The sequence below is a fragment of the Anopheles arabiensis genome, chromosome 3 (genome assembly GCF_016920715.1).
Source record: "Anopheles arabiensis isolate DONGOLA chromosome 3, AaraD3, whole genome shotgun sequence".
NCBI lineage: Eukaryota > Metazoa > Arthropoda > Insecta > Diptera > Culicidae > Anopheles > Anopheles arabiensis.
Genome location: NC_053518.1, coordinates 91,893,639 through 91,919,735, shown reverse-complemented (window position 1 = coordinate 91,919,735; position 26,097 = coordinate 91,893,639). Strand labels below are relative to the sequence as shown.

Below are 26,097 nucleotides of genomic sequence, written 5' to 3'. Positions count from 1 at the left end.
AAATAGAGATTGGTGATCCGTCTGCCTGTAGTTAGCTGTCGATCATTTATTCCTGGATTTTCAGAAACAGAGTTCCATATAGCACAAACAATCTTTTATTGTTCAGGACTTCCGTTCCAGATTTTGCCTGCATGAACTCCAACTTATGCTACTGTGTATGGAATTTTCCTTCCAAATTATTCTTCAAAGTTACAATAGTTTTGTCTTACAAGAATCCTGCAGGCCCCTCGAAAACCGCTGGTCGTAGTTCTTTGCTATAAAACCCCTTCTTTTGTAGGTCAGCTCAAATCTCATGCTAAGAAAAGTGCTACGCAACACGAAGTCCATTCAAGCGGCATATCCATTAACGGCAGTAATACAGAGCCACACAAAGACACACCACAAGGACCGCGTGTTCCATTGTGTGTCACACTCGGTTGCGTTATGTTTAAGCAGTACAACCAACAGCGATTGCCCACTGTGTCGGGTCGAATCCTGGCGTGAATGTTTCCCCCCCTAGTACCGTTTCCCGTACAGCGAAAATCAATTACTACCAGCTGTGAGCTGCACTACAATTACGAACCTCCCCGGCATAACTCATCCGGCTGGCAAACGTTTTTGTTTTGCGCATTGGCAGTAAGGCTTCGGTGTTGTTTATTCGACCCGAATAAGATGTTTTATGAAGTGCGTATTTTGCTGCAAGCACTGCGTATATACATCCCCTTTTCATACGACAAACGTAAATCAGGACTTGAGATTGAATTTTGTATTTTATTACAATTGTTTTTTGTGGATTAAATGTGAAATATTCATAATTCCATGCTTCTGGAATGTAAACTGCATTGTTCTCCGAAACAGTCACAAAATCTGTTCCGGAATTTTCTCCAACATGAAGAACGCACCACTACCACCCGGGTTCTGATTACATTTCATTCATCGCACAAAAACTGTAACCATGGAATTTAAATTCAAGCCAAGCACGCTCGTTGGATTCCTCGCTGCTTGAATCTGTTGCATTTGCTAGCATTCCTTTGCCAGTCATACATACACACTGACACACACACACATCGTATGCTTCTGTTCTCGCTCTTCCGTTTCTATAGCGACCGTACAAGCACGAGCAATAAGGCTTTACTACGAGTGCAGAACAATGCCTCATTCATCAGACTGATGTGCGAAGGGCCCACGAATGCCGAATGCAGAAATGCCGGAGAATGCAAAATTAATCTGACAGAAATTGTTCCCCGCTGCTGGAGGGAAGTGGTGCGCTTTTACATAATTGATTCCTTTTAAGTACACATTTCTTTTGTGGTAATGGTTTCGGTCACCCGTCGGATCAGGCACTGCTCTTTGCTTTGCACAGCAATTCTAGCATACTGTTAAGCTTTAATGTTGCCTCAACTCGAAATATTGTGCACTATGACCTACAATATTGCAACAGAGAGAGGACAAGAAGTCCGGAGCATAACATTTTTGATGGCAGGAAACTCTACACCACCCATCCCATCCCAATCGTCATCATCATCAACACCGAACCTAGCGCACTAAAGTGCATATAAAAAGACTCAACATAAATTATTTATTTTTACTATTGTTTCCTTCATTGCACACGCCCCATATGCTGCACCATGGCTGTGCTTGTATGTGTTGGTGCCGCGGAGCTAACGTGCACTTTCCTTTTCAATGAAATGCTCACTTTATATGCATGGTTTTAATGCAGACAGTAAGTATCGTGCCCCAAACAGACAGCACTAACCCTTGCCAGAAAAAGACCAACAGCTGCATCAAACAAACAAATTGATGAGTATGATAGTTTTTTGATAATTGTTAAACAATCTGTCATATGAAATCAAAGAAAATTTATGTCTTACATCGATCAACAAATATGAATATTCCATTGAAAATAATTTTCTTCAATACCAACAAACCATTCAAGGGTTAAAAGTGGGAGGTGCAATCGGCGCACGTGGTGACAGCAAAATATGCATCCATCGGCTGTCTGCACCTTTGTGCAACGCCAAATTAAATGCAACAAGTTTTCTGTAGGCTGCAGACTTCGCTCACGCTACTTCCCTCGCCGGGCCGTTGCCGTATGGTCGAAGCTTTAGTATTGGTGTGCATTGAACAAACGACCAACCAACAAAAACGACGTCCAGAGAAAGTACAATACTTCGGCCTACACAACAAACGTAAACGGCATCAATGCATTTGAGAGCTCCAAAAATGGAGTGATGCTATAAATTTGTCCGCCAAAGCAGGAACCCGAAACGATTTTGATATGATTCTGGCATTGTGAAGCAAAGATAACATTTCCCATAAACTGTGTCCTTTTGGTCGGTTTGAATTACCAATCATCGTTTTGTTTTGTGCCTCCCACACGCACCAGCTGATTGTATGAGACGAAATGCACTCGGACCGCGAAAGGGAACCCTCTCCGATTACCAGCGCCATGTTTGGAGTGGTTGCAAATCGGACACTAAAGCCGATTCTACCCGATGGCCCCGATAATATTGCCCGTTAACTCCCCTTTTCGGTGGTGGCTTTTTGTTGTGCCAGGTACATTACTCTCACCTTCACCGCGCGCAGGAAAGATAATTGGGTACCGGATAAATGCATTCGACGGCGGATGGCACGAAAAAGGGGAGTCGAACGATCGATCGAGCTGGTTCAGACGCCACAGGTGGTCGTGATTTTTGCTCCGATTTAAATTGGCGCCGTAAAGAATCGGTAACGACCATGGCCGATGCTATTAAAGATACCCGAGTGGGTAGAATGACACGTTGCTGGGGACGGTTTGCGTCATTTCTACCCGATGAAACGTGACGTTCAGTTGATAAACCTGTAGTACTTTTCCTAATAGCAGTTCAAGATACGTTAGGGATGTATAACATAAAGAACAAAATGGACACACAATGGTTTTTGTATGCGAAATGCGTCTCCGCCGAGAAGCGTTCCAATAGTTCAGCAGATAAGCCTTCCGATTAGTAATTCAACCGTTCCGGGTTCGAGTCCAGACTGATTTAAAATTTCGAAAACACAAACCCCTCTCTTATTTTAAATGACCGACGAAACAAACGTTAAAGCAAATTAAATTTACACTCAGAACAAATCAACAAAACCTCTCCTTATCCCCCCCTCTGGTTAAAGCCATTTTGACTTCTTTTCGACCAAGAAGGCTCAAGAAAAGCTCCGAAATTAATTATTCCTCCCCGAAGATAGCCGCGCAACATAAATCATTCGACGACACCCTTTGCCCGCCGCGCACCATCCACCCACCATCCATTCATTGTTCATTCCATCGCAGCCTCGCCGACGTGATAAACAAATAGCAAGTTATTAGCTGGCAGAGGGATCACTTACGTCACACGGTGGAGCTATTAGCTTTGAAGAGGGAGGTCCCTGACCCATTTCCGGTCATAAGAAGGCGAGTGAGTGTGTGTAATATTGCCTGTGCTTACTCTCCCTCCGCAGCCATACCTCCCCTGCCATTCAACGATCTAAGTATGTTCCAATCAGTGGTCGCATCTTTGCCATAAAATCCATGCTGCTTTCGACGACTGTGGGGCCGCTCTGCACACTCTTGCTCTTCCCTCTAGCTCTCTCTCTCTACTTGCTTTTCCGGGTTCACAATGATGACCATTTGAGTGCCGCTTGAATGGTTCGCAGGGACCGTGTATCAGTGCGGTCTGCGGTAGCCATAGTGGTAGTAATCCATTGGAAGCTTATGACGTACGGTATTAGTTTACCGGCTTCAAGTTCCGGGCGAATGGTTTGGCCCCAAATCGAGATACGTCGAAGCACAAGAATCATGTTACTACCGGCTGCTACACTAAAATGTACTGTTATTGCTACCGGGCGAGCAACAGTTCAATATCAGTGGATTGGATTGCTTGAGTGGATTATTTAAGACATGTATTCTATTGATTTCAATGGGAATTATAGCAAAGTGTGCTGTAAAACTAAAGATTCGAGAAATTTAATATGAAAAAAGGTACATACAAGTATGTTTACTTCTAACTCATGGTATAACTTCTGAATTATTTGCCATCGATAAATTCTCATATTGATGTCAATAAACATACGCTTAGTGTACAGAGCACAAGCAACCGTTCCACATCACTCATAAACCATTTATTCTGATCGATAAATATCTACTGGTTGTCCAAATAGCTGCTCTTAATGTTTGCTACCGGGCTCCGACCACACATGCATGAAGTAGTGCACTACTTTTGACACGCTCTACCATAAAACAGCGCGGAGAGAACCATATTTTTCCACCAAGTACGGAAATTGAGCAACGCTTTGGGAACGATAAACAAGAGCACCGAAATGGCATATCCGCCTTCGCCGGGCACGTTGGTGACGATGATGGGTAACACACCCAGCCGGGGCGGCCCCAGAGACAACAACACCCCAACAAACAAGGTCCCCCAGCAAGAAAGACTAAAACCTACGCTCATCGCGTGCATTACAAGCACCATCAACAGGCCGGGTGCAGAATGCAGTTACATGCAACCCGACGACTTCGGGGGAGGGCCATGTGTGTTTGTGTGTGTTTGTGTATGTACGTGTAGGATCTACGATAACCTCAATGGCTCATAAATCATTCCGTTTGATAATTAACGGCTCGAAACGGTACGTACAGAGCGGGGCCACCTCGGCCGTCGGCTGGAAAAGAATACTCCTCACTGCAGTGTCGTGCAGCTTGGCTACGGTGGCCGTCACCTTACGGTAGAGTACCACGTGTAATTATGGAATAATTTATGGTTAATTTGAATCATTTTAATTTGCACCGAATTCCAGACCACTGCTGAGGGCATAAGACACTCCTGGCGCACTCACAACAGGCGGAGTGAAAAACTCCCCCGTTGCAATCGAAACAGTAACTAGCCGGTGGTACTGGAGGTGTAGGCAAATCTCGTGCTGGAAGGCAAGATAATTAAGTTGTGCCTGTCGCCGCGGTGTTGCAATTTCGTGAGTGTGTGTGTGTGTGCGCGGTTGAACTCTTGCAAATCCGATTGTGGCAATTATTGGCATTCGCTTTGTGCGGCTGTTGCGGCGATGGGTTTGTTTGGACGGGAAGGAAATTGGTGAAACCTAACCGTCGTGATTGTCGTTGGCGTGCGAGGCCCGTGGGATGTGATTCACTACTGTCAACACTGGAATGTGCAATCCAGTGCTGCTGCAACATTGTGCCGGTGTGTGAAAGGTTCGTTAATTGACACGGCAATCAGTTGGGAATAAAAATTAATTTCCAACAACCAAAACATGGAGTTCACATTAATTCGTGTCTGTTTTGAGCTTTCTTTCAACAACAAATGCCAATGGAGTGTGATAAACGTATACTTTGTAGTATCAATTTATATGTGACATTATCTTGGAAACGACATTTTAAACACATGCCAACAGGAAACAGGACAGAAGTTATTATATAGAGAAACAATAGTTCAGATTCGATTTGAACCCACGACATGAGATGCAGTAGACTGAGATCATATCCATGGCACTATATGTCTCTTGTTGAGAGAATGAGTTCAATATAAAACAAGAACTAAGCCACAATAGTTCTCTAACACACGCATTGCCTGGCACCAGATAAAACTAAGCTTATTCCAAAAAACCATAATAATTAAATGAGAATTAAACAAAGTTATTAAGAGATATGTGGATATAAGTCCCTCGTTTCTTTTTAGTCACATAAAATACCACATCGTAAAACGCCTGACTTGATTTGCAGCGATATAAAAATAGTCCACTCTTGTCTGACGTCAATCAGGACCAGCGGGTAGTTCTTCTTCCAAAAACCGTTTCATCGATACATTTTTTGCATCCCTGACATCAAGAGACGTCGTGTTATGCACCAGATGCATCATATCCGTACCAACTCCAAGCGATTTCCTTTTCGCCCCAACTTATTCCACTTATTCTCCAAAAAAAACTCAAGCAGAGATGCCACTCGAACTCCATTTACAAGCGGCAACTCGGCGTTGTTTTTCGATGCTCCACTGCTGGGCCAAGCGTTTGGATTTCGGCAGCAACTTTTGACCAAAAGAGGAGAGGAGACGGCAGCCACAATGTAATCCAAGGCCCCGTCTCTCCATAAACCCATCACGCACCAACGCACCTTGCGCGTCAATTTACGATCGGATGCGAGAATTCGACGTGCCGTTCGACGGCAGAGCGATGCTCCCGATATATACATATTTAAATCACCCGGATCGGACGAGCTGCGTGGCATTAGAATGCTCCGGTGGAGTGGATGATACGTTATGAGAGCTAATCCGGGTCGAGGAAGAGCGTGATGTTTCGCAGCCAAAGGGATTTTAAGCGAGACGCACACACAAAAAAAACCCTTCACCCACTCAGACACTTACTCAAAAAATAGGTTAATGTTTGCTCGTCGTCTACCCTGTGCCCTGCTGACCCCACCCGCCTAGTTCCTGGATTTTTCGCTCATACACTCACCTTACCCGCCGGCTGGTTTGACAAGGTTAGATCGTAATGCTGCTGGTAAACATGTCCATAAATATACACTTCGGAAACCAGTTGGAACAGTGCTGCCGCGGCCACTGCCGCACACTCCGAGGGGTGCAAAAAAACACACACACAAACTCAAACACACATAAGATAACTAAACCCAAGAGACACGAAGCTAACATTACTCACCATCCCGAAAAAAAACCGTCTGCGCACGTCGCCGACTGACAACTTCTAAAACCTTCATCCGGCAAATCGGTTTGTTAGCTAATTTGTCAGCTTGTGGTATTTATTTCATCGATCCATCGCTCTTGCTACCCCGGTGTATAAGTTTTATTTCCCTAAAACACGCGTCAGCGCCGCCAAACCCAATCATGACGCCCAATCGATGCAATCAATAAATGGGTATATGCACCAGAGACACTGCCTACTGCCAATCGCTGCGCCTCAACCGCCGTTGACAACCATTACGCTAAATGCGGCTTATTAATTTGACTACCGATCAGTGCTGCAGTAGTCGTAATAGTAGTAGTAGTAGTTAGCAGTACCGTCCCGCCTCTCCCCTCCGCCCACTTCACCGCCGGGGCGGTCTGGTGTCAATGCTGCTCCACTGCTGAAGCGGACGGATCAAGTCCGCTTCAGGACAAGTGTTGCCAGAGAGTTCGGATTTTTTTCTTCCTCTCCTCAAACACGCCTACCTCGTCAAGTGGCATTGCATCGAATAATGTCATTATGAAATCGTGCTACTTGCAGTGCGGACGCCCCACCGCGTACCGGTTTGTTTGCCTAACGACGTCTTCTATTTTGCCAACCGGTGCTACTGTTTGCCCGCTCATAGAAAGGGAAATTTTTGCTTCAATTTTACTTTGATTTCAGGAGGAAGTAGAGTTAGTAGTTGAACGATCGATGCAGATCTGTCAACTAAATCACAACCAAATCGGGTAAAGTATGTTAGACTAAAGAAAAATTGCATCGTCATGGAAGTAGCAGCAGCTTCTTAGAAGCTTTTAGATTCCAAATTATAATGGTTTTTAAACAAAAGAAATTGCTTACGAATATACTATCACCATTTGACACATTGATCTTCAAGATAAGCGCCATCTGGCGGGAAATAAACTCAAGTCTATCAACAACAAGGGTCTGATCAAGCATTTTATCATTAAAAGACAAGTGAATAGACTATTCTTAACCTACAAAAGACTCTTTAACAATTAAAAATCAAATCAAGATTCGACATAAATTATTGAGCATTTTGGACTGGATATTCCATCTTTTTGACATTTTGGTAGAACAGCATTTACCTTGTCCTTAACACATTATTGATCAAACTGTACGGTGGAATGGGAACAACATGCCAAACGAACAATCCTCGCAAAACAATAACCAGTTATGAGCGAAACTATTTAAAAATTACCCAGCCCCACACGAAACGATGACACACCGTCATTGTCCTTCTGCCAAAATAGGTCTTATTGCGTAACCTACGCAATCCGTCTGTTGCGGTTTACGCCTCAAGTTACTCCTCCCGAGCAGTTGCAGGAGCTTCATCTCTCTTCATTCGTTGTGCGGTTTGTTTTTTTCTGCCAGCCACATTACACTTCCTTTGCCGGATTGTACATTGTGCACATGTGTGTATGTATGTCCTTGTGCGGCAAAGCCAAATTGCTCACAACCCCTTACAAGGAACTACCGCCAGAAAATCACTAACTTTTGTTTCAAATTGCCATTTCGGTGAAATGATTATTTCGCACCGTGCCGGGAGTGTAGCGAAATGAAACCTTCGCCAAGCGTACGCCCGCCTTTGCTTGCCAATCACTGCCGAATATTATTTTCAAAAGCCGCCAACCGACTGGCTTTTGATTGACTCCGCAAGGCTAAACCATTTACGGCACTTTGCGACCCCCGGTGACCCACGCGCCCCCCGTGTGTGTGTGTGTGTGTGGAGAGGTGTGTGTATCGGTTTCTTTTTTATTTTATTTCGATACTTTCCAACACCCTTGTCCAGCTCCGCTACTCCAGAGGACAAGTTTTTTGGCGAGGAAGGGAGTGTTTTTTCTCTCTTTTTCTTCTTCGGTTTGCAAAATATCCCGTGAGTCAATAGTGTGCCCCTTGCTTTCGGGGGTTTGCTGCCCGGAGGCCCTCGGGCTAAATCATTTAAGCCGTGATCTCGGCTTCGTTCACTTTCACCCGTGTGCGCCCAACTCTTTGGCAGTAGGTCAGCCGTCGTGGGCCGAAGGTGCCTAAAGGAAGCACCCGGGCACGGGCATACGTATTTTGTGCGGCTCACTAGGCCGTTATTGCCTTTGAAAAGAGCAAAGGAGGCATGAAAATCCTTCCTGCCGGCAATCTTCGCATGGTGACATCCGCTACCAGTTTCAGCAGTTCGCAGGTATAATAGTAAGCGTGTTCAAGGTGAAGATTGTGGATGGATTGAAATGTTCCAATAATAGGTTGCTGTGTCACAATCACAAGACAGCCTCCTTTTCTGTAGGTGTCACGCAAATATGTAATTAGCTTTTATTAAGAATATTGAAGCCTTGCTGTTGGCTAGAGTTTATAGCAATAACTTAAATCACCTGACATGATACACATCATAGGCTCTAAACAGCGTATTAAATAGACCATTCGTATGGTGGTGTGCAAAGCACAGAGCCAGCCATACCTAAAGTTGTTGGTTCGAGCCTGATTCAATCGAACACCTACAAGCTTTTCTGTACCTTTCCTGTACCTTATCCTTATCCTGTACCTTAGCAGAGCACATAACTCTGAACAAGCGTGAAATGCAGAAAAGCACACATCCAAAGAAACGTTCATCAAATTTACGACGTTGGTGGTGTGTCTAGGTCCTATAGTAAATCAGTAAAATTAAAAGTAGAGGAGCATCACATATATAAACTCCTGCAGCAAAGCATTTAAGCTTCATTACTTCTTCTTCTGCTTTACAGTTTATCCTTGGTTTATTGCACCCCAATGCTTTACATAACTTTATTGATGCACAATTCATAGCAAATCGTAATAAAGAGTGACTCAGCCATTTCCAATAATAAATTCATGGACTGTTTTAGTAGCATCGGAGTGTGGAAAAGCCATGAAATTTATAATTCTAAAAACTTTTCAACCCCCGCTCGATTACATCATCGTAAATTTGGCCAAAAAATCGACCCATTCATTCATTCTGCACACCCGAAAGCCGACACACACACACAAAAACCGGTCCACACACACACACACGACCAGCCAAAGGGAAGTTGAAATTATGGGAGGTTATAAACTATATCTTTACCGATTTCGTAAAGTTTTGCACGCGACGGCGGCAGCAGCAACAACCAACCACGAGAGACAATCGATGGAGCGCCACAAAAAACTAGTTGCGATCGAGATACACGATCGCTTTGCGGGCACAGATTTTGGGGGGCGGCATTCATTAGCTCGGTGGAGGGTGCGTTTTCGCAAAGGTTTCACATACTTTCTGAATCGTGCCATGATTTGTTTGTTTATAACTCATCACTTCCCCGGGCCAGGTGTCGTGGAGGACGTACACCCGGGAAAGGAAAGGGAAACCAACAACAAACCGGATTGAAGTAGATAGGCCAGGAGACACCCAGGTGACGATAGCGATAAAAAAGCGCAATCTTTGGGGAGTAAATATTACGAAAGGGTCGCACAACATTGAATAACGCTTGCGTGCTTTTGGAGCGTTATTTGCCTGCGGAGGAGAGAATTTTGTCGAGGTACATTAAAATAATTAATAATTTCTTCCAGCTTGATACTAAACTCCCACAGAATTGCACTACTAAAGGCATAACATTTCCTTTTATTGACTCATTAAAAACCGGCCCAATACCATTTCCAACGCTCGTTAAACCAACCGATCAAAGCTCATAATCTTATCGCATAAAACCGTACATCTACCAAATGTGGCCTATTTCTTGCCCCGCTTTCCCAGACTAATTTAATCCCATCCCCGCCGTCCGCCCAGTCAATCTTTATTTAAAACATGCTAATAATCTTTTTTTATGCTGACCTCTACCAACCATTTTAAACCATTACCATACGGCAAATCCGCAAAACCCCTCGCGCATTGCGCAACAGATGTTTTGCGCGAGAACAGATCGTCTTTAACGATTTGCCGATCCGTCGATGTTTTACGACGCTTTAGCTCGCAGTTTGGTTTTTTTGCCCATTTTTGCCCGTTCCCTCGATGTTCTCTTTCGAACGACAATAAAATGCAGGAAAATAAATCATTTCGCAGGTTGATAGCATCCGGCAATAAAACCTCCACAGGACTGGTTTTTCTCATCCCTCCTACCCCGGTACACGGAGCTTGATTGCGTTTTGATGCGTATGGAACGGTTTTGTACACTAAAATCCCGATCGGGGTCGACGGCGTGCGACAACATGTGAACCGATAAGCAGCGTGTTTTAATTGATAGTTGAAGATTGCAGATAAAATGGTTCAAATACAGCGCGCTGATAGCTTATTGGCTGATAAGATCGGCTTAAAGATGGCAAATATGTGAAAATGTCGCAGTTTGCACAACAAATGGTTAAACATCATCATCATAATCGTCATATAAATTACTCAAATATTGAAATAAAATGTACTATATCAGTATTAGAGGAATCATGTCTTATAATAATGTATTATAATAAAAAAACTCACCTAAAATACTCCGCGAAAACAGGATACACAATGTGTTCTGATAGATCTCCTTCTTTAGTACGATACGTTCAACCTGTTTGCGCTCTTCGGGAAATTTAAATTCACTTTTCACTGTACTGTATGCAATTGTAAAATGTGCCCAACGAGGGTTCTCTTTTCTGAATATAGCCCAACTATCCTATTCGCATCACATCCTCTGACATAAACGAGCAATATTGTCCACCATAACCATCAAACTTAATTGAAATTTCTGGATGCGGTGAGTTAATTATTACTACAGCACGATTGACGCAAACAGAAAACAGTAGAAAAAAGAAATTAAAAATAAAAGTTTAAACCTTCCACAAACTGAGCAGAAAAAAAGGCCGGGAGGCCCGTCACTCCTTTTCGTCACGAGGATCTGGCCGAACGAAAGGCCAAACTACTAAAACATCATGTACAAAGCAAACGCACAAAACAACGTCAACGCATGCCGGTGGTCGATGAAAAGGAAAAGGAGGCCGCCAAACCGCCCTGGTAGAAGGAAAATTCTGACCAAAGCACGGCAAGCGAAGGAAGAAAAAAAATGCGTCAACAACAAAACTGACCAGAAACACAGACGACCCTACGTTTTGTCGCGCACGGGAAACGGTGTTACGGTTACGTTATTTATAAATATATAAGAACCACACAGACACACACACACGCACACGGTGTGGCCACGCGATCGGTTAGCGATCGTAGTGGCGGTCGCTGACTTTTCACTTCTTTTTTTATTGTGGGACGCGTTTTCCAACCGGGGTGCCGTAAGGGTGGCCACACTCTTTGTTCTAATGCGAAAAGGAAAGTCAACGAATCAATGAGGAGAGCCAAGAAATGGAATCGAAAGACAAACAGATATTGATAAATTGTCATAATCATCAATAATTTGCTGATGACATTCAGGGAAGTACAAATTAGACTTTAAATACTTAGAAAAATTCTCCGTAATTTATAGAACTTTTAAATAGATGCAACAAAGAACTTTCCACTTTTCATTCAACAGTTAGCCCCTGCGCTCGGCTGTTACTAAACGACATCGTTGCACTACTACACTACCAACTACAGCTGCACTACCCTGACCACCAACACAGCTGTTGCCGCTTCCAATAGGCAAAACGCACTATAAAAAAAAAAACCTGTTCCACCCCAAACGGCCCATAAACACACCATCGGGGCGAAATGCATCTACACCAGCTAAAAATGCAACAAAACAACACACACGCACAGTTCACTACACCACGCTTGCAGTGCCCCACACGCACCACACCATCATACACTTTTACCTCTCTCTTTCTCTCTCTCTGTCGCTGAGTTGTCGACCACAGTAGGGCACTGTATCAAATTCACCAAACCGCGGGCGAAAAGTGATGCAAAAAAAACCGTGGTGCATCGAATGCACGCCGCTGCACACAACGCACCAGCAACCGACAGACAGACGGACAGACAGACAGATAGGCAGTTCGCACACACACAACTGCTTTAAACACACACGCACTTGCTCGTAGGGACCAACTTTCTTTGCACACACTAGCACTGCCCTACACTAGGCACGCACCGCACGACGCGAAGCAGCACCGACCAGAGAGAGAAACAATCCGATTGCGCCAAAGTCACACCAATAACTGAATGGCTGGGCACGCACGAACCACGAGCAAGCCTCCGCGAATAACGTGCGAGCCCAGTGTAAAAGTTGTGCGTGAGTGATTGTGAGTGAGTGAACGAATAGCAGGGGTTTTGGAGGTGTTTGGAAATAAACGAAATTGTCCGGACCTGTCTGTGGACCTTTTTTAAATACATCATATACGAAATTTGGTCTTTATTGAGAGATAACGACCGTCGTTAGGGCCTAAAACCTTTTGCAAAAAGAATTGTGACCAATCCAAGCATTAATCCGACCGGACTTCACTCTACAACTGTACTTAACTGGACAGTAAAGTTACTAGATTCTTTAAAAATAATATTGAAATAAAATGTAGAGTCCATTATACGCACTGTTCAAACAAAACTTGCAATGTTCAGACACCCAAAAACCCTGTTAGTGAATGCTCGACTAAATGAACACGTCCAACACCCCCCGAGAGTGCCTGTGTAACACATCGAGAAAGAGTCGCGGGAGGGAAGATACCGGTTTCAGGGTTTTTCTTTACTTTTTTTACCGGTAGTAAACAACCCAACACCCGCCAAAATGTGCTGTGGCTGAGCGAAAAGCCACGTGGGCTAAGATAAGGGTGAAACTGTAGGGTGTTAGGCGGACGCGATACCAGTCCGAACGTGCCATGTGCGAGCTCGTGCTGCGCTCGGGTAGTTCATTCGTTCCGACAGTGAGGGCATATTGGGGCAGTGAGTGCATTTTTGTCGATGCACTTTGGCAACCCTCGGATTGGTTGCTGGGAATAGGCAAAATGGTCTAGGTGTTTCTTTGTGAAGCACACGAATTTAGTGTTTAATGCTTAGAAGAACTAATGCTGCAAAAAGTAATAATTAATATGCCACGAAAAGGCCTGACCTGCCTGTCTTCTTAGTCCTTTGTGATATGCTTCACAGGCGACATTCGACTATTTTCACCCAAGTCTGGTAGGAATCAAATGGCTGCAGAAGATAAAGTACGTTGGAACCACCTGCTTCCTCTACCTCTAGAAACCGGCTCAAAGCCTGCTTTCATCGGACATTCAGGGCCTTCCTGTGATGACTTTTTTACGGCAATGAGAAAGAACTGCTCCTAGTAAGATTGATATTCTTGCACTAAAGACCTAAAACTTTAGCAGATTAACACTGATATCAGTGTTCACAGCACGTAGGGTTTAATTGTCCTCCAGAGACTAAGTGGATATAGCCCGGGATTTCTTTAGCCTGAAAGTAAATGTTCCTCAAGTAGTGACAAGTAATGTATCTTAAGCTATGCAAAAACATACTATCGAAACTGTTGCATTAATGAAGAATTTTTAAACAGAGAAATGTGCTCGCCACTTATTACAAGCTACATACATTTTCTTTATCAATGGTTAGTTATCCGCTGGTAGAACATTCAGCAACGCTTTATGTAAACAAAGACGATTTGGATCACAGTTTCTACAATTGCGAATTGAAATGTCCTTTCTTCTCGTATCATTACAATATTCTCTAAGATCCACTGACAAATACACTTTGATTTCAACTTTTTAAAACGATTTGCCCCGCGTCTGCACCGGCACGGGTAATTTCTTCATCGTTCAAGCGTTTGTCATCCATGCGACCACTTTCGAACGCCGATTGCTTTTCTCACAGCTGTCATTTCCGCCAAGCGCCAAGATCGAGCTATCAAAAAATCAAACTCAAAAAAGCGGCCCTTTTCGTAGCGGTCGTTTCATTGTTTACGATCCGCCATTTCTCAAACAACGGAATTAGATTTGCTGTCGTATTGTTTTTCCCTTCCTGTGTGCTGTATTTCTGCCAATAATTATGTGGTCCTGTGTTGAGCCCGTTTCATCGATCGACGAATCCATCGTAGGAGTGTTTTGTACTAGCGGGCTGCTGCGAATCTCGAGCAAGCAAACGGTAAGGTCACGGGTGGCATTATTTCGCTCAACAAGTTGTTAAATTAGTTTGGGCTTGCGTTCCTCCCGCCTTAGGTCCTGAAAACGCCAGCCATTAATGGCATCCTGCAAAACAACCGTCTGGTGATATCGATCGATAATGCGCTGATACTGTACGAAGATGAAAAGCGCTGCAACCAAGGGCAGTTTGTGGACGCTGGCTACGCGGTCGAGGTGATTGCCGTTTCAGCGAGTGGAAACATCGTCGTGTGTGGCCTGTCGAATGGTACCATCGCGGTGCTACACATCTCGGGCGTCATTGTGCTTACATTGTAAGTGTTGTTTGTTCCAACTAACCTCGCACTATAATCTAACGAGCCTTTTGTTTCGCTTTCCTTAGAGAGGTGCAGCAGTCCGAGTCGCCCAGTGGAGAGCCCACATTCGCCGGCATATTCGATGAAGGCAATGGACGGTACCTGTTTCACACCGCGAAGGGTTTGCTGTACCGGCTCACGCTGGACGAGGCCAAAATTGCCGAATGCATTGAATCCGGGGGCAATCCACCGGAGACAAAGATCGCTCAGTACGCGCAGTACGAAAGGTTGGTCAGGAAGCAGTTCCAGGACCCGATCGTGTGCTTCTCTCCGATCCGGCAGTACAGCATCGGCCAAGAGTCTTCCATTCCGCTGATTGCGGCTGCCAGCAAGCAAACGATGTACTTCTACCGCGAGGGCAACGTCGAGATCGTCCCCCTGAAGCCGGAATACGATGGAGTGAAGAAAATATTTACACTCATGAACTGCAGGTAAGGAATTGGGATGGGAGAAAAAGAAAAAAAAACATCCTAATGGCTCTTTATTTGTCGCCCAGATACGCGTTGACTTACAGTGGCCAACTGTTTGAAATATGTCCACTGACGAAGCTGATGTCGGAACTGCCGTGCACTTTCCGCATCGACGAGCTGGTGGTGCTCGAAGCGAATGGAGAAATTTTCGAACTGCTCATCACAACCAAACCGGACAGCAACGGAAAGATTCTGATGAAGATCGTTAGCTTTCCATGTAAGTTTTGCGCTGTAGATTTGTCTCAAACCACTAAATCGCTAATCAACAATTTACTCCTCTTCCAATCAGCGATGGAAATACGCCAAGAAATGGAAATGTCCGAGCACACGTGGCTGGTGCAGCAGCCGAAAAACTCGGCCAACATCTACTACATCGCTGGGCTAACACACAAAGAACCGATCGTGCAAGAGTTTGAGCTGAAAATATTGTCCGAAACGGATCCCTCCCTGCGTCTGGTAAAGTTGATCAAAATCGGACGGCTTGATGAAGCGGAAGAGTTTGCCAAACAGTTTGACCTGGACGTACAGCTGGTGCATCAGGCACGCGTGAAGCAACTGCTCGACGGGCTCGGTTCATCCCAGAACGCGGAGGAATCGTTCGGCCGGCTGATGAAGGTGCTGGGAGATGTGAACGATGCCACGTTTCTTACCTCCATTCGTGACGCTAGCATCGCTGATAGGAACATGAAGAAACGCTATTTACAGTTCCTGCTGGCTAAAGTGTCGGCGGCAAAGGTAACAATTCGAAAAGTAGAAAAAAACGATACATTAAAGCTACACGTGCATTGTTCGGTTTCAGGACGTGGAAATGGACTCCGTAATCGACATCAACGAGCGGCTGCTGCGCATGGAAACGCTCAAGCTGATCGATCCGTACGAAATCGACCCGGACTGGCAGCAGTTTGTGTACCACGACAATTTGCTCCAGCTGTGCACCGAACTGTTCCAGAAGGATATGGACGCCGCCTGTCTGATTTGGTCGCGGCACATTGCCTGCATCCTGCCCCAGCTGGACGATGCGAAGGTGGCCATCCTGCTGCGTGCCATCCCGAAGGAAACGTCCCCGCTGCACGTCGTCCAGTGGTTGATGCACTTCGTCGGTCCAATCCTGCACCATCAGCCGCAGCTGATGCATCTGCTGGTGCAGTTTATTGTGTCGCGCGCCAAGTCTTTCCAGAAGCTAGCGGCGTGGCCCACGATCGGGCTGACCTTTCTCGAGGATGTGATCAAGCTGCTGCAGGAGGTGAAGTTTCCGCTGATCGATCTGCGCCTCCAGTACGACAGCAACATGGAGGAGCTGCAGCGTATGGCGCGGGCGCTGCGCGATCTGGTCACGCTCAAGCAGCAGTTCAATCTGCAGGCCAGCCTGGACTGCTACATGCAGGAGGATGTGGAAAACACTGCCTTCCGGTTGCTGCAGATTACGCCGCTGAATCTGCTTGCCCGCATCGTGACCGAGTTTCTGTGCAAGTTCTTCATCGGCAAGGAGCATCGGCTGTACGAGCAGATCGTGTGCTACGTGAAGTTTCTGATTGCCAACCAGCACAACAGCTTCTGGGACCAGCGGTGCGTGACGCTGGTGGAGCTGCTGTACGACGAGCAGCAGCAGCTGGAAACGGTGCTGGCCATTCTGCGGGCCGCTCCCGTACCGTGGTCGCCCGCGATCGCTTCCCTGATGCGGTACGCGGCCAGCGATCTGCCGATCGCGTCCAGCCTAGCGATCGAGCGGAACACGCAGATCATCAAGTGTCTGAAGGTAAAGTATGGCTGGAGTCTGAAGACGCCGTTCAACAACCCGCTGCTGGTGCAGCGCATCCTGAAGCTGCACCTGCCCGAGATGCTTGCCGACATTGAGGCGATCGTAGAAACCGACGGCGGGTTGGCATTCACCACGGACGTTAGTGTGATTTTGAAGCTGGCCGAGTACGGTGACGTCATTGCAGCGGCCCAATATCTCGATGGATTGGATAAACAGCGGCAGGAGCAGTGTTGCCGGAGTAGCATTTCAATAATGATTGTAAGTTGGATCGATTTCACGATTCATTCATTCTCTACCTTTATTATGTATCATTTCTGTTTAATGGTACCTATTTTTCCCCACTTATTCATAAGCGTATTATCGACGGAGGAAAGATGTCAAAGGAAATGACGCTGGCTTACCTGGAAGCACTGCCCATGCTAAAGCGCCGCGCAAACAGTGAACAGCAAAAGGCTATCCAACAGATCGTGAACATCATTCAGTTGCGTACCGAGTTTGGACTATCCGTTACCTGTCGCAGCTTCAGCAATGCCACCGACCGTAACGGGCTGCTGCTCAGCGGCATTCGATACATTCTCGACAAGCTGCAGCACCAGCGTGACCAATTTCTCGATCTGCTGCTGGGTGCATTGCGTCGCCTTTCCTCCCTGCTGGACGTAACGCTGCTCGACTGCTTGTACGAAGCTATGCTGCTGCTGAAAAACGTGCACGTAAGCTGTCTTCTAGCCGGGCAGGTCACCGAACTGGCCGACCTGCGCAAACCGGGCACGTTCCCGGCGGTGCATCGTATCGTTTCGTTGCTGCTCGTACAGCAAATGCAGTGTGCGCGAGCGGATGATACCACCGGCTGGCTGGAGGATGCATTCACGTTTCCCGTCTGCCGCGAGCTGCTTTATCAAACGGCAACGGACTGCCCGAAGGAAGCCGCCATCCGGTTGGAGCTGTTGCGTTGGATTCAGCTCGCCGTACGGCACTACCCGGCAGGCATTGGGGAGGAATTAGCCCGGCGTACAACTATTTCCGAGGCTGTGTTTTGCGCAATGTACGAACAGCTTGCCGAGGAAAAAGGGACGGAAGGAAGCAATGGCACAAACGGAACGCCATTGGCGAAAGATCTGAAGCGTGAATCGCTTTCGACGTTCGACGTAGTGAATGATGATTTTGATCAGGTCAGCCTGCCGAGAAATCGACACGCCCAGGAGCAGGAAACGATCGTGCAGTGTGTTGGGCAGGCGCTGCAGATGGTGCTGTCGCGTGTGAAGGGAGAGGCCCGTACGAATGGCACCTTTGCCCACCTAGTCGCACTGATAGGCCCGCTGAATGAGGTCGAGGTGTCTACCGCTTTCCAGCGCAGTCTGGACGGGTTGATTCGCGCTAAGCAGTATCCACCGGCAATCGGTATCGTGCATCTGCTACGATCGTACCAGCCGACTGTGGGACTGCTCATTCCCGCTCCGTACGCGGAGAACGTTGCGCGCAAGGCGATCAAGTACATGCTTTCTCAAAAAGAGCCCAACTATAGCAGTAAGTGTGGCGCAAGGCGCGTGAAAGACGTCTGTCGTTTTATTTATTTTGTCGATAATTTTCCCTTCGGCTCTTCTAGGTGCCATCATGACGCTCTTCACGTGTGAGAACCGCGAAACCTGTCTGGAGTATTTGCGCACCAACATGACGAACGAATCGCAACGCATCGCGCTCCATACGATGCTGGAATTCTACTACTTCACGATCGGACAGGAAGCGAAGGCGGTGGAGGAGCGCAACCAGCGGCTGCGCTACACACTGTTCCACGAGCTGTGCAAGCTGGACCCCTCGCTCAAGGCGAAGAAGTCCTTCATCTTCCACTCGCAGTCCGACCTGATGAAGGAGCTCAAGCACAAGGTGATCAACGTGGAGCTGCTGCGCAAGATGAGCGACGCGTTCAGCTGGGACTACCAGCAGATGCTCGTCTCGCAGGTCATCACGCTGCTCGGCCAGCAGGAGCTGTCGTTCACCGTGCGCACCGGCATGTACGGGCAGGAGGAGATCGTAATCAACGAAACGGCCGACGCGATGCAAGCGCTGGTGCAACCGTACCTGGCCGAGATCGACAACGAGCTGCTGCTCTGCTCCAAGCTCACCAAGTACATGGAGCAGGCGAACGGCTACTTCTACGAGCAGTTCTTCTGCATCTTCGACATCCTTGCGCAGTACGGCGAGACGAAGGATGACGTCGTGGCGTGGGGCAACATACTGACCTACATGAAGGAGCAGCTGACCGGGCGGCGTCGCCAGCGACCCGGGCAGGCCGAGCTGGAGGCCTGGATGCGGGTGCACTCCGATGGCGACATGCTGCCGGAAATTGCCAAGTACCGGTACCCGTTCATGCTGATTCTGCGCCAACCGCTCAAGACGCTGCTGAAGGAGGACATTACGGTCGAGAACTACCACAAGCTGCTGGTGCTGGTGTCGATGAAGGCGACCGCGGAAGGACTGGACTGTCGCGAGATGAACGACTACTTCTGCCGCTCGGCCGTCATCAACTCGATCAACGAGTACAAGATACAGAACAGAGAAAAATCGCCCCATTCCGAATGGCACCGGCAGTCAAAGAACAGGGCATTCTTGCAGTCGGTAAGTGGAACAATCAAAAGGGTAAGTGTAACCATACAAACTTTCTACTAATTTGCATTGTTTTCCCCCAAATGACGCAGATACTTCGTATCGTGGACAGTGTGTGGGATCTGTCGACCAAGCTGTACATCCTGTACTACATCACCTGCAACGCGCTCGATGGGGACGATCAGGTGAACGCCGCGTACGCCTGCTATGAGTTTGCCCGCAAGCACGAGTCGAGCCTGAGCGGCATTCCGGAGGCGAAGGACAAGATCGAGAAGATCTACCGCAAGTATCCGGTGCTGAAAACGCAGCAACTGTTACAGCAGAACGGTGTCACAGACGAGAAGCAGTTCCAGCTGGTGAAGAACCCGCAGGAGCTCATCCAGGCCCTGTACACCGAGTCCTGCTTCCAGACGGTGAAGGTGAACGAGCTCGCGACCACCATCGGCGAGCTGCACGGGCTCGACGTGGAGGCCATCCAGATGGGGCTGCTGCAGAAGTGGCTCACCATGTTCGGCGGTTCGGGCATGGTGGCGGCCGCAGCATCGGCAGCCGACGGTTTCCACAACGGTAGCGGCATGCTGGAGGAAACGCTGTACGACGATCACAACGTGTCCGACGCGAGCCAGGAGGACGAATCGAACGTGCACGAGTGTATGGCGCGGGCGTACTACATCCTGAGCAGCTGGCAGCGCTCCAAGAGCGTCGAATTTCTGGTGGCCGAACTCAACTCCAGCCTCGACGCGTCGCACGGCGCGTCGGACGTCAGCAAGCAGCTGCAGATCTACCAGTGCTTCAGCCGGCTGGCCGACGACAACTGTACCACCTACCGGGAGTTCTTCACCCAGCGCCGGTACGTGGCGCTCAAGTGTGTCCACCTGCTGAAGGCACTCGGCCTGCACACGATCTCGGTCGCCCGGTTCGAGGAGACGGACAAGATGGCGCTGCTCAAGATGCTTTGGCAGTCGCACGCGACCAACCCGAAGGGGCTCGAGGTGCTGTCGCTCATCTGCATCGGGTACGACATCTACGTGCCCCAGATTTGGAACGGCATCCTGAAGCAGATGTCCCGCCTGGGGTTGGTGGCGAATCTGCGCGCCCTGATCGATATCGTCACGGCGCACCGGCAGCTGTTCGGGCTCGAGGGCTACCGGATGGCCTGGGAGCTGCTGATCAAGCAACCGTTCCGCAGCGCCAACCGGGAACAGTCGCTCGCCGAGGATGCGCTGCTCGCCCGCTCGCTCGTGATGGTGCAAAAGTGTCCGATCTCGTTCCGGCTGAACCTGCTCGAGATTGCGGACGTCTGCGTGAACGTGAGCCGGATCAGTATGGCCGCAGTGTTGCTTGGATTTACCGACGAGGAGCAGAGCGAGGCGCTCAAGAAGGTAAGGATCGTGCGGGGAAGGCTGAGATGGACGATGGTTTCCATATTTTACCGTCTTTTTACTGTTCACCTTCATTTGCAGCTGATTGCCACCGTCCCTGTGCCGAACCTGCACGAACAAATACGCGAGCTGGAAGAGTTCGGGCTAGCGTCTACGATTACGAAAGCGGTCTGCCGGGAGCTGCAATCGCTCCCGTCCGACACATTCGCCCCATCGGCTGAGAAAAAATGGCGTTCCAACTGAACCAACTTTACCACGCGATATTACGCTATTGACTTTTTTTTAATAAATTAACATTAACGATTAACCTTCTAGATGAAATCTTACTCTTGGCACACTGTAGTCTAAGGGCCCATCCCGAACACTTAAATCGAGGTCCTACCTCTACTTCGATTACCTCAAATTCTATCACTTTTAACCTCATCGAATGCTACGGCCAGATCGGGCAGCATTCGCTTCAGCTTGTCTATTTCGCGCTTGTACAGCCCGTGACAGTGGCTAATGCGCAGCCAGCGCAAGGCCGGAAATCGTTTGACCAGTATCTGCAGGTGAGTCTCGTCGATCTGTGCAAAGAAAAGTGAAGAGAGAAACGGTTAAGGTCACACAACTAATTCCCTCATTCTTCTCTTCCGCAGCAACGAATCGACATACCCTTCGGTAATGGGCGAGAACCATCCGCTCCACACTGTACGTCGGGGTGAGCTGCAGCACCTCCGGGTAGATCTTCACATTGATCAGTGTCAACGAACACAGCCGATGGAACGCCATCAGTCCCTCGATGCCCTCGAGATACGTCCCGGGCAGTTCGTCCGAGCCGAGCTCGAACGAGCGAAGCGCCGGCAAGTGCACATGCTGCAGATTCACCCGGCCCGCCACTATGCGCAGCGTTTCCAGCCGGGTCAGGTTCGCGATGTGCTTCAGCTCGATCGTACCCTCGGTCACCTGGAGCGACAGGTGGAGGAGCTGCCCCAGCCTGTCCGCGATCGTGTGCAGCACAACGCTGTCGATAAACTTCACCCGCAGCTCGAGCCGCCGTAGTTGGTGGAGCCGTTTGAAGAATGCTATGCTAGCGTTCCGCTCACTCTTCGTCATGCCCTTGTCACGCCGATCGATCACAAGCTCGTACAACCCGACCGGCTGCAGGCTGTAGAAGTTGTAGCTTTCCTTCGCGTCGAACACGACGGTGAGTGAGCGGAGCTGGTCGATAAAGCGTTGTAGAAAATCGATATGCTCGTTTAGCAGCACGTGCAGATGCAGACGGGATAGTTTGGGCGCCACCAGGTTTAGATCGCTCGCGTAGGGGTAGTCTAGCTGGAGCGTCCGTAGCTCTTCTAGGCAAAGGCATAAAACGCGACGCGATGCCAGACGAAATCTGCCCGTCAGGTGAAGCGTTTGTACTGTGGCCAGGTTGACGAACGGCTCTCGACAAAAGGCAACCCAGACCGGTTCGGAAGGGAAATCCAGCCGTAAGCAAACAGTGGAGGGGTCAGGAAAGAGCGTCGGGAGCAGGCGGAGCCCTTTGGACGCTTCTCCCTCGATTGTGCTGTCCAGCTGGAGCGTCAGATTTGGATAGGCACGATGGAAGTTGTGCTTGTGGAGCCAGGACATACGGGACCCATTGAGGATGAGCGTTACATTGCGGGCAATGAACCGATCCGACAGAAGCACTGCGTTCCATCGTCGACATACCAGAGTCAGGTTGCGTCGCGAGCGGTAATCTAGGTGGTCAAATATCTGTTCCAAAATCTGCAATAAGGACAGCCACAACACTTTCCTTTAATGCTGTGTTTTTATCATTTATTAGTTGCAAGATATACCCTTACCTCAATGGGCATCTGATTAAAGTTCGCCATCCAGAGCCGAATCCCGAGCGCCACAGACCCGGATCTCGGTTTTTAAACCATTAAACCAAAACGCTGCAACCCGATGTCGACGTTTTGCCGTGCCGTGTTGTGTACGCGCGATATGTATCACATGATAGTTAGCAACCGAAACCGGAGGTAACGATCCCTGTCAACTTGGAGACGTGTGCGTTGTGCTGCTGGAACGTCCACAGCAACGTTTTTCGGTTTGCGTAAACGCTGCCTTTGGCCCAATTTCCGCATCTCATGTTATCGGCGTGCGTTTCATTGGGTGTACGCACCGGCCAACTCAGGTGATAAGAGCTTGAAACGTTTCTGTATTTCCTGCTTTCGGGGTCCAACAATCACCAACAACAGTACGCAACTGAAGGGCGCTTTGTTTACGTTTTTGGTGGGTGTTTCGGGGGGTGGAAAAGGGCGAAGCGAGGGTTGATTATTCGAATGCACATCGAAAGCCGGTGTCCAGTGCGGCTATTTGTCGTATGATTGAACGGAATGGTGATTTTTTATGGAACAAATTCAATCATTCCTTACAAACTCATACTAGCACATTAAAATGCATTTGCTTTGCTAGCACACTGAAAGTCCACAAAGATCACAAATGCGCCGGCAACGCATAGGAATTCAAATCAAAGTAGACAGCCATTCCCGCTTGATTTGGCGCTGGGTCGCAGTAGGGACTAGTGATGGGAAACATAAAGTTTCGTCGGAATCAATTCCGGCTAGCTCCAAAGTTTTCTGGAATCGATTCCAGATAGTAGGTCGGGTATCAGTTTGCCAAACCGGCTCCGGAATAGGAATAAGCTCCGAAATCAGAATCGGTTTCGGATCAGAAACGGAGTCGGTTTCGGCATTTCCATAAAAAAACAAGCGTTTGGATCCAATGATGCTAAGTGTTGATATCCGCTAAGAATCAACATTTACTTGCAAACGATTTATTCTCATGAAGATTCTCGGAAGCTTCTTATTTCAATTGAAGAACTGACTCTCGTTCCGGAGCTAATTCCACTTCTAGATTCAATCTCGATTCCGCTACTGGAGCAAATTGCGATTCTCGGGTCTATTACGATACTGGAGCCGATTATGATTCCGGAGCTCATTCGGATCCTAGAAATGATTCCAGAACCGACTCCGGAATCGAATCCGGAATTGATTTTGAACACGGAATCAGAATCGAGTAGGGCCGATCCCGAGCTTCCACCACTAGTAGGGACGCCTTTGGTCTCGATTATCATTCCACAAACAAACTTAAGTTTATGGTGTGTGTATCAAGTTGGACAATGTTTTCCAAAGAATTAAATTCATCAAGTTGTACCAAAAATGGTCGTAAAAATCGTAAACATGAAAAGGATTAGGTGAAATGCCATCACCAATCTTTGCTCTTTCTGCCTAGACCACCGCCTAAGCTGCTTGGTGCATATCCTTTGAGAAATGGGAGGGTGGGGGAAATAAAAGGGAATTGTCTCGGTTTTTTTTAAATCAACCCTTCTCTTGAGGATGTGTAAATATTTCCTTATAGCAAGCAAAAGTTATAAAAATAGAATAAAAAAACCCCTCCACAACATTCGCCCACTGTGCGACTCAGCAGCTCGCGGACGCTTTTTGACAGCGGCTGCTGCACCACCAGTGTGGCCAGATTATTTTGGCGGTTTTCGGTAGGCGCATCAAAATTTTATCGGTAGTTTTCGGAAGGTTAATAGCTAATACGGACGTCACACGAAGCGTAAACTTTGGCGTAAACTGGATTTCAGCACAACCCTGAAATCTTTTGACAGGAAGTTTACGCTCTCCCATACAAATCAAGCGTAAACTTTTTGAGTTTACGCCTCGTGTGACGTCCGTATAAGATCGGAATAGCTTAAGATCGTCAGCGTACAATAAACATTCAGAGTTGCTAACAGCCGAAGTAACATCATTGAAAAAAAGTGAAAAGAGTAGTGGTCCCAGGTTGCTACCCTGTGGAACGCCAGAAGAGCTCTCAAACACGGTAGAAAAGAAGCAATCAACTTGTACGCGGTAGCTACGAGCTGTTAGGTAGGATCTAAACCACTCCACCATGGAAGCAGAGAACCCAAGACGTTATATAGGCCAACTACACATATAATAACAATCTATATGAATGGTCGTGTGGTCAGATACGCGGGTATCAACACCAACGACCATTACTCAAATTTCACTTTCTTCGGTGCTGGTGGTTTCCCACCGACAAACCGACGTGACACTTCGAACAAAATGAGCTTCAAAAGATGTCTCCTTATTTCAAATGAAAATACGTTAAACACTAGCACCATCTCTATAATGATTCGCTTACTACACTGACACAGAGAAGAAACTGCTAAATCCCCTTTTTGTTTTTCTTCGCAAATTTCAATGCGTATTGTTTTATCTACTTCACACATCTTTCACATTGATTTGGAAACTTATAAAATGATTTTCCTGGGTGTTTTGTCCAATAATTCTGACAAAATCTTGCCTCACACTTCCTTCGCAATTTGTATTTAGAAAAGTTGTTTGCATCGAAGCAGCAGTGAACAGAGCTTACTTAGACAGAAGTGATCGCCTCACTGGTAAATGACAGTACTTTCGTGTGGGACACTTTTGTAACGCCAGTGTCACGTCGGTTTGTCGGTGGGTTTCCGTTGGAGTTTAGTATTTAAGCAATCGTATCGCCGTTCTAGTTCTAGCGATGCATAACTTCAATGCGAAACCATACAACAGTACAGAGGAAATGAGAAAGCTCTCCTTCAAGCGATGAAGCTCAACTGGTTGGGGTATCCCTCCAACAGATAGCGCCACCAGCTTTTTTGCTATTTTTAGAATGCATGAGTCGTTTGCCGTCTGCTAAACGAAGTCTTTCTATATTCCGTTTAGGTAGAGAACTTGAGTTGTTTAGAAACCGTTTAGTGGTTGTTTAGTGGATTTGTGGCACTTGGGTTGTTATCCAGTAATCTTGAGATCATCATTTTAATCGAAGATCTGGCCGTCACGTAAGTTTTT

General features: G+C 47.4%; 3 protein-coding genes across 6 annotated transcripts in view; 1 reads left to right on the top strand and 2 right to left on the bottom strand.

Annotated features, from left to right (window-relative positions):
- The window catches only part of LOC120903811 (guanylate cyclase 32E), a 37,764-nt gene extending 25,016 nt beyond the window's left edge, over positions 1 to 12,748 (bottom strand). For 2 of the 3 annotated variants that reach the window (XM_040313435.1, XM_040313437.1), the window contains exons 1-2: positions 12,424 to 12,748; positions 11,120 to 11,393 (exon numbers count right to left, since the gene is read on the bottom strand). The gene's annotated coding sequence lies outside the window, so the exon portion shown is untranslated. The remainder of the gene's footprint in view (positions 1 to 11,119; positions 11,394 to 12,423) is intronic. The other variant, XM_040313436.1, reaches the window with a different exon arrangement.
- A 1,561-nt stretch (positions 12,749 to 14,309) lies between these two features.
- On the top strand, positions 14,310 to 21,545 carry LOC120902424 (kinetochore-associated protein 1). 2 transcript variants are annotated; one of them, XM_040311147.1, is made up of 10 exons: positions 14,311 to 14,674; positions 14,749 to 14,984; positions 15,053 to 15,457; positions 15,523 to 15,713; positions 15,786 to 16,231; positions 16,296 to 17,513; positions 17,609 to 18,779; positions 18,859 to 19,868; positions 19,949 to 21,238; positions 21,320 to 21,545. In XM_040311147.1, the coding sequence occupies exons 1-10, from the start codon at positions 14,579 to 14,581 to the stop codon at positions 21,479 to 21,481; spliced, it is 6,225 nt and encodes a 2,074-aa protein (XP_040167081.1). In that variant the 5' UTR covers positions 14,311 to 14,578; the 3' UTR covers positions 21,482 to 21,545. The 2 variants fall into 2 exon arrangements, with proteins under 2 accessions (XP_040167080.1, XP_040167081.1); XM_040311146.1 differs by having other exon boundaries at positions 14,310 to 14,674; positions 19,949 to 21,545.
- Positions 18,869 to 23,641, bottom strand: LOC120902425. Its single transcript, XM_040311149.1, has 3 exons — positions 23,062 to 23,641; positions 21,890 to 22,984; positions 18,869 to 21,801 (listed from the first exon to the last, which is right to left on the bottom strand). Exons 1-3 carry the CDS (start codon positions 23,089 to 23,091, stop codon positions 21,637 to 21,639), a joined length of 1,290 nt encoding a protein of 429 aa, XP_040167083.1. The 5' UTR covers positions 23,092 to 23,641; the 3' UTR covers positions 18,869 to 21,636.
- Positions 23,642 to 26,097: the final 2,456 nt, after the last annotated feature.

Excerpts from the sequence above, each read along its gene's own strand:
- LOC120902424 (XM_040311146.1), top strand. The coding sequence starts at position 14,579 with ATGTGGTCCTGTGTTGAGCCCGTTTCATCGATCGACGAATCCATCGTA. Across the intron at positions 14,675-14,748 it reads GAATCTCGAGCAAGCAAACG|GTCCTGAAAACGCCAGCCAT; the intron begins GTAAGGTCACGG and ends CTCCCGCCTTAG. Across the intron at positions 19,869-19,948 it reads ACAGGGCATTCTTGCAGTCG|ATACTTCGTATCGTGGACAG; the intron begins GTAAGTGGAACA and ends CAAATGACGCAG.
- LOC120902425 (XM_040311149.1), bottom strand. The coding sequence starts at position 23,091 with ATGGCGAACTTTAATCAGATGCCCATTGAG. Across the intron at positions 22,985-23,061 it reads TTAATCAGATGCCCATTGAG|ATTTTGGAACAGATATTTGA; the intron begins GTAAGGGTATAT and ends TCCTTATTGCAG. Across the intron at positions 21,802-21,889 it reads TTCTCGCCCATTACCGAAGG|ATCGACGAGACTCACCTGCA; the intron begins GTATGTCGATTC and ends TTCTTTGCACAG.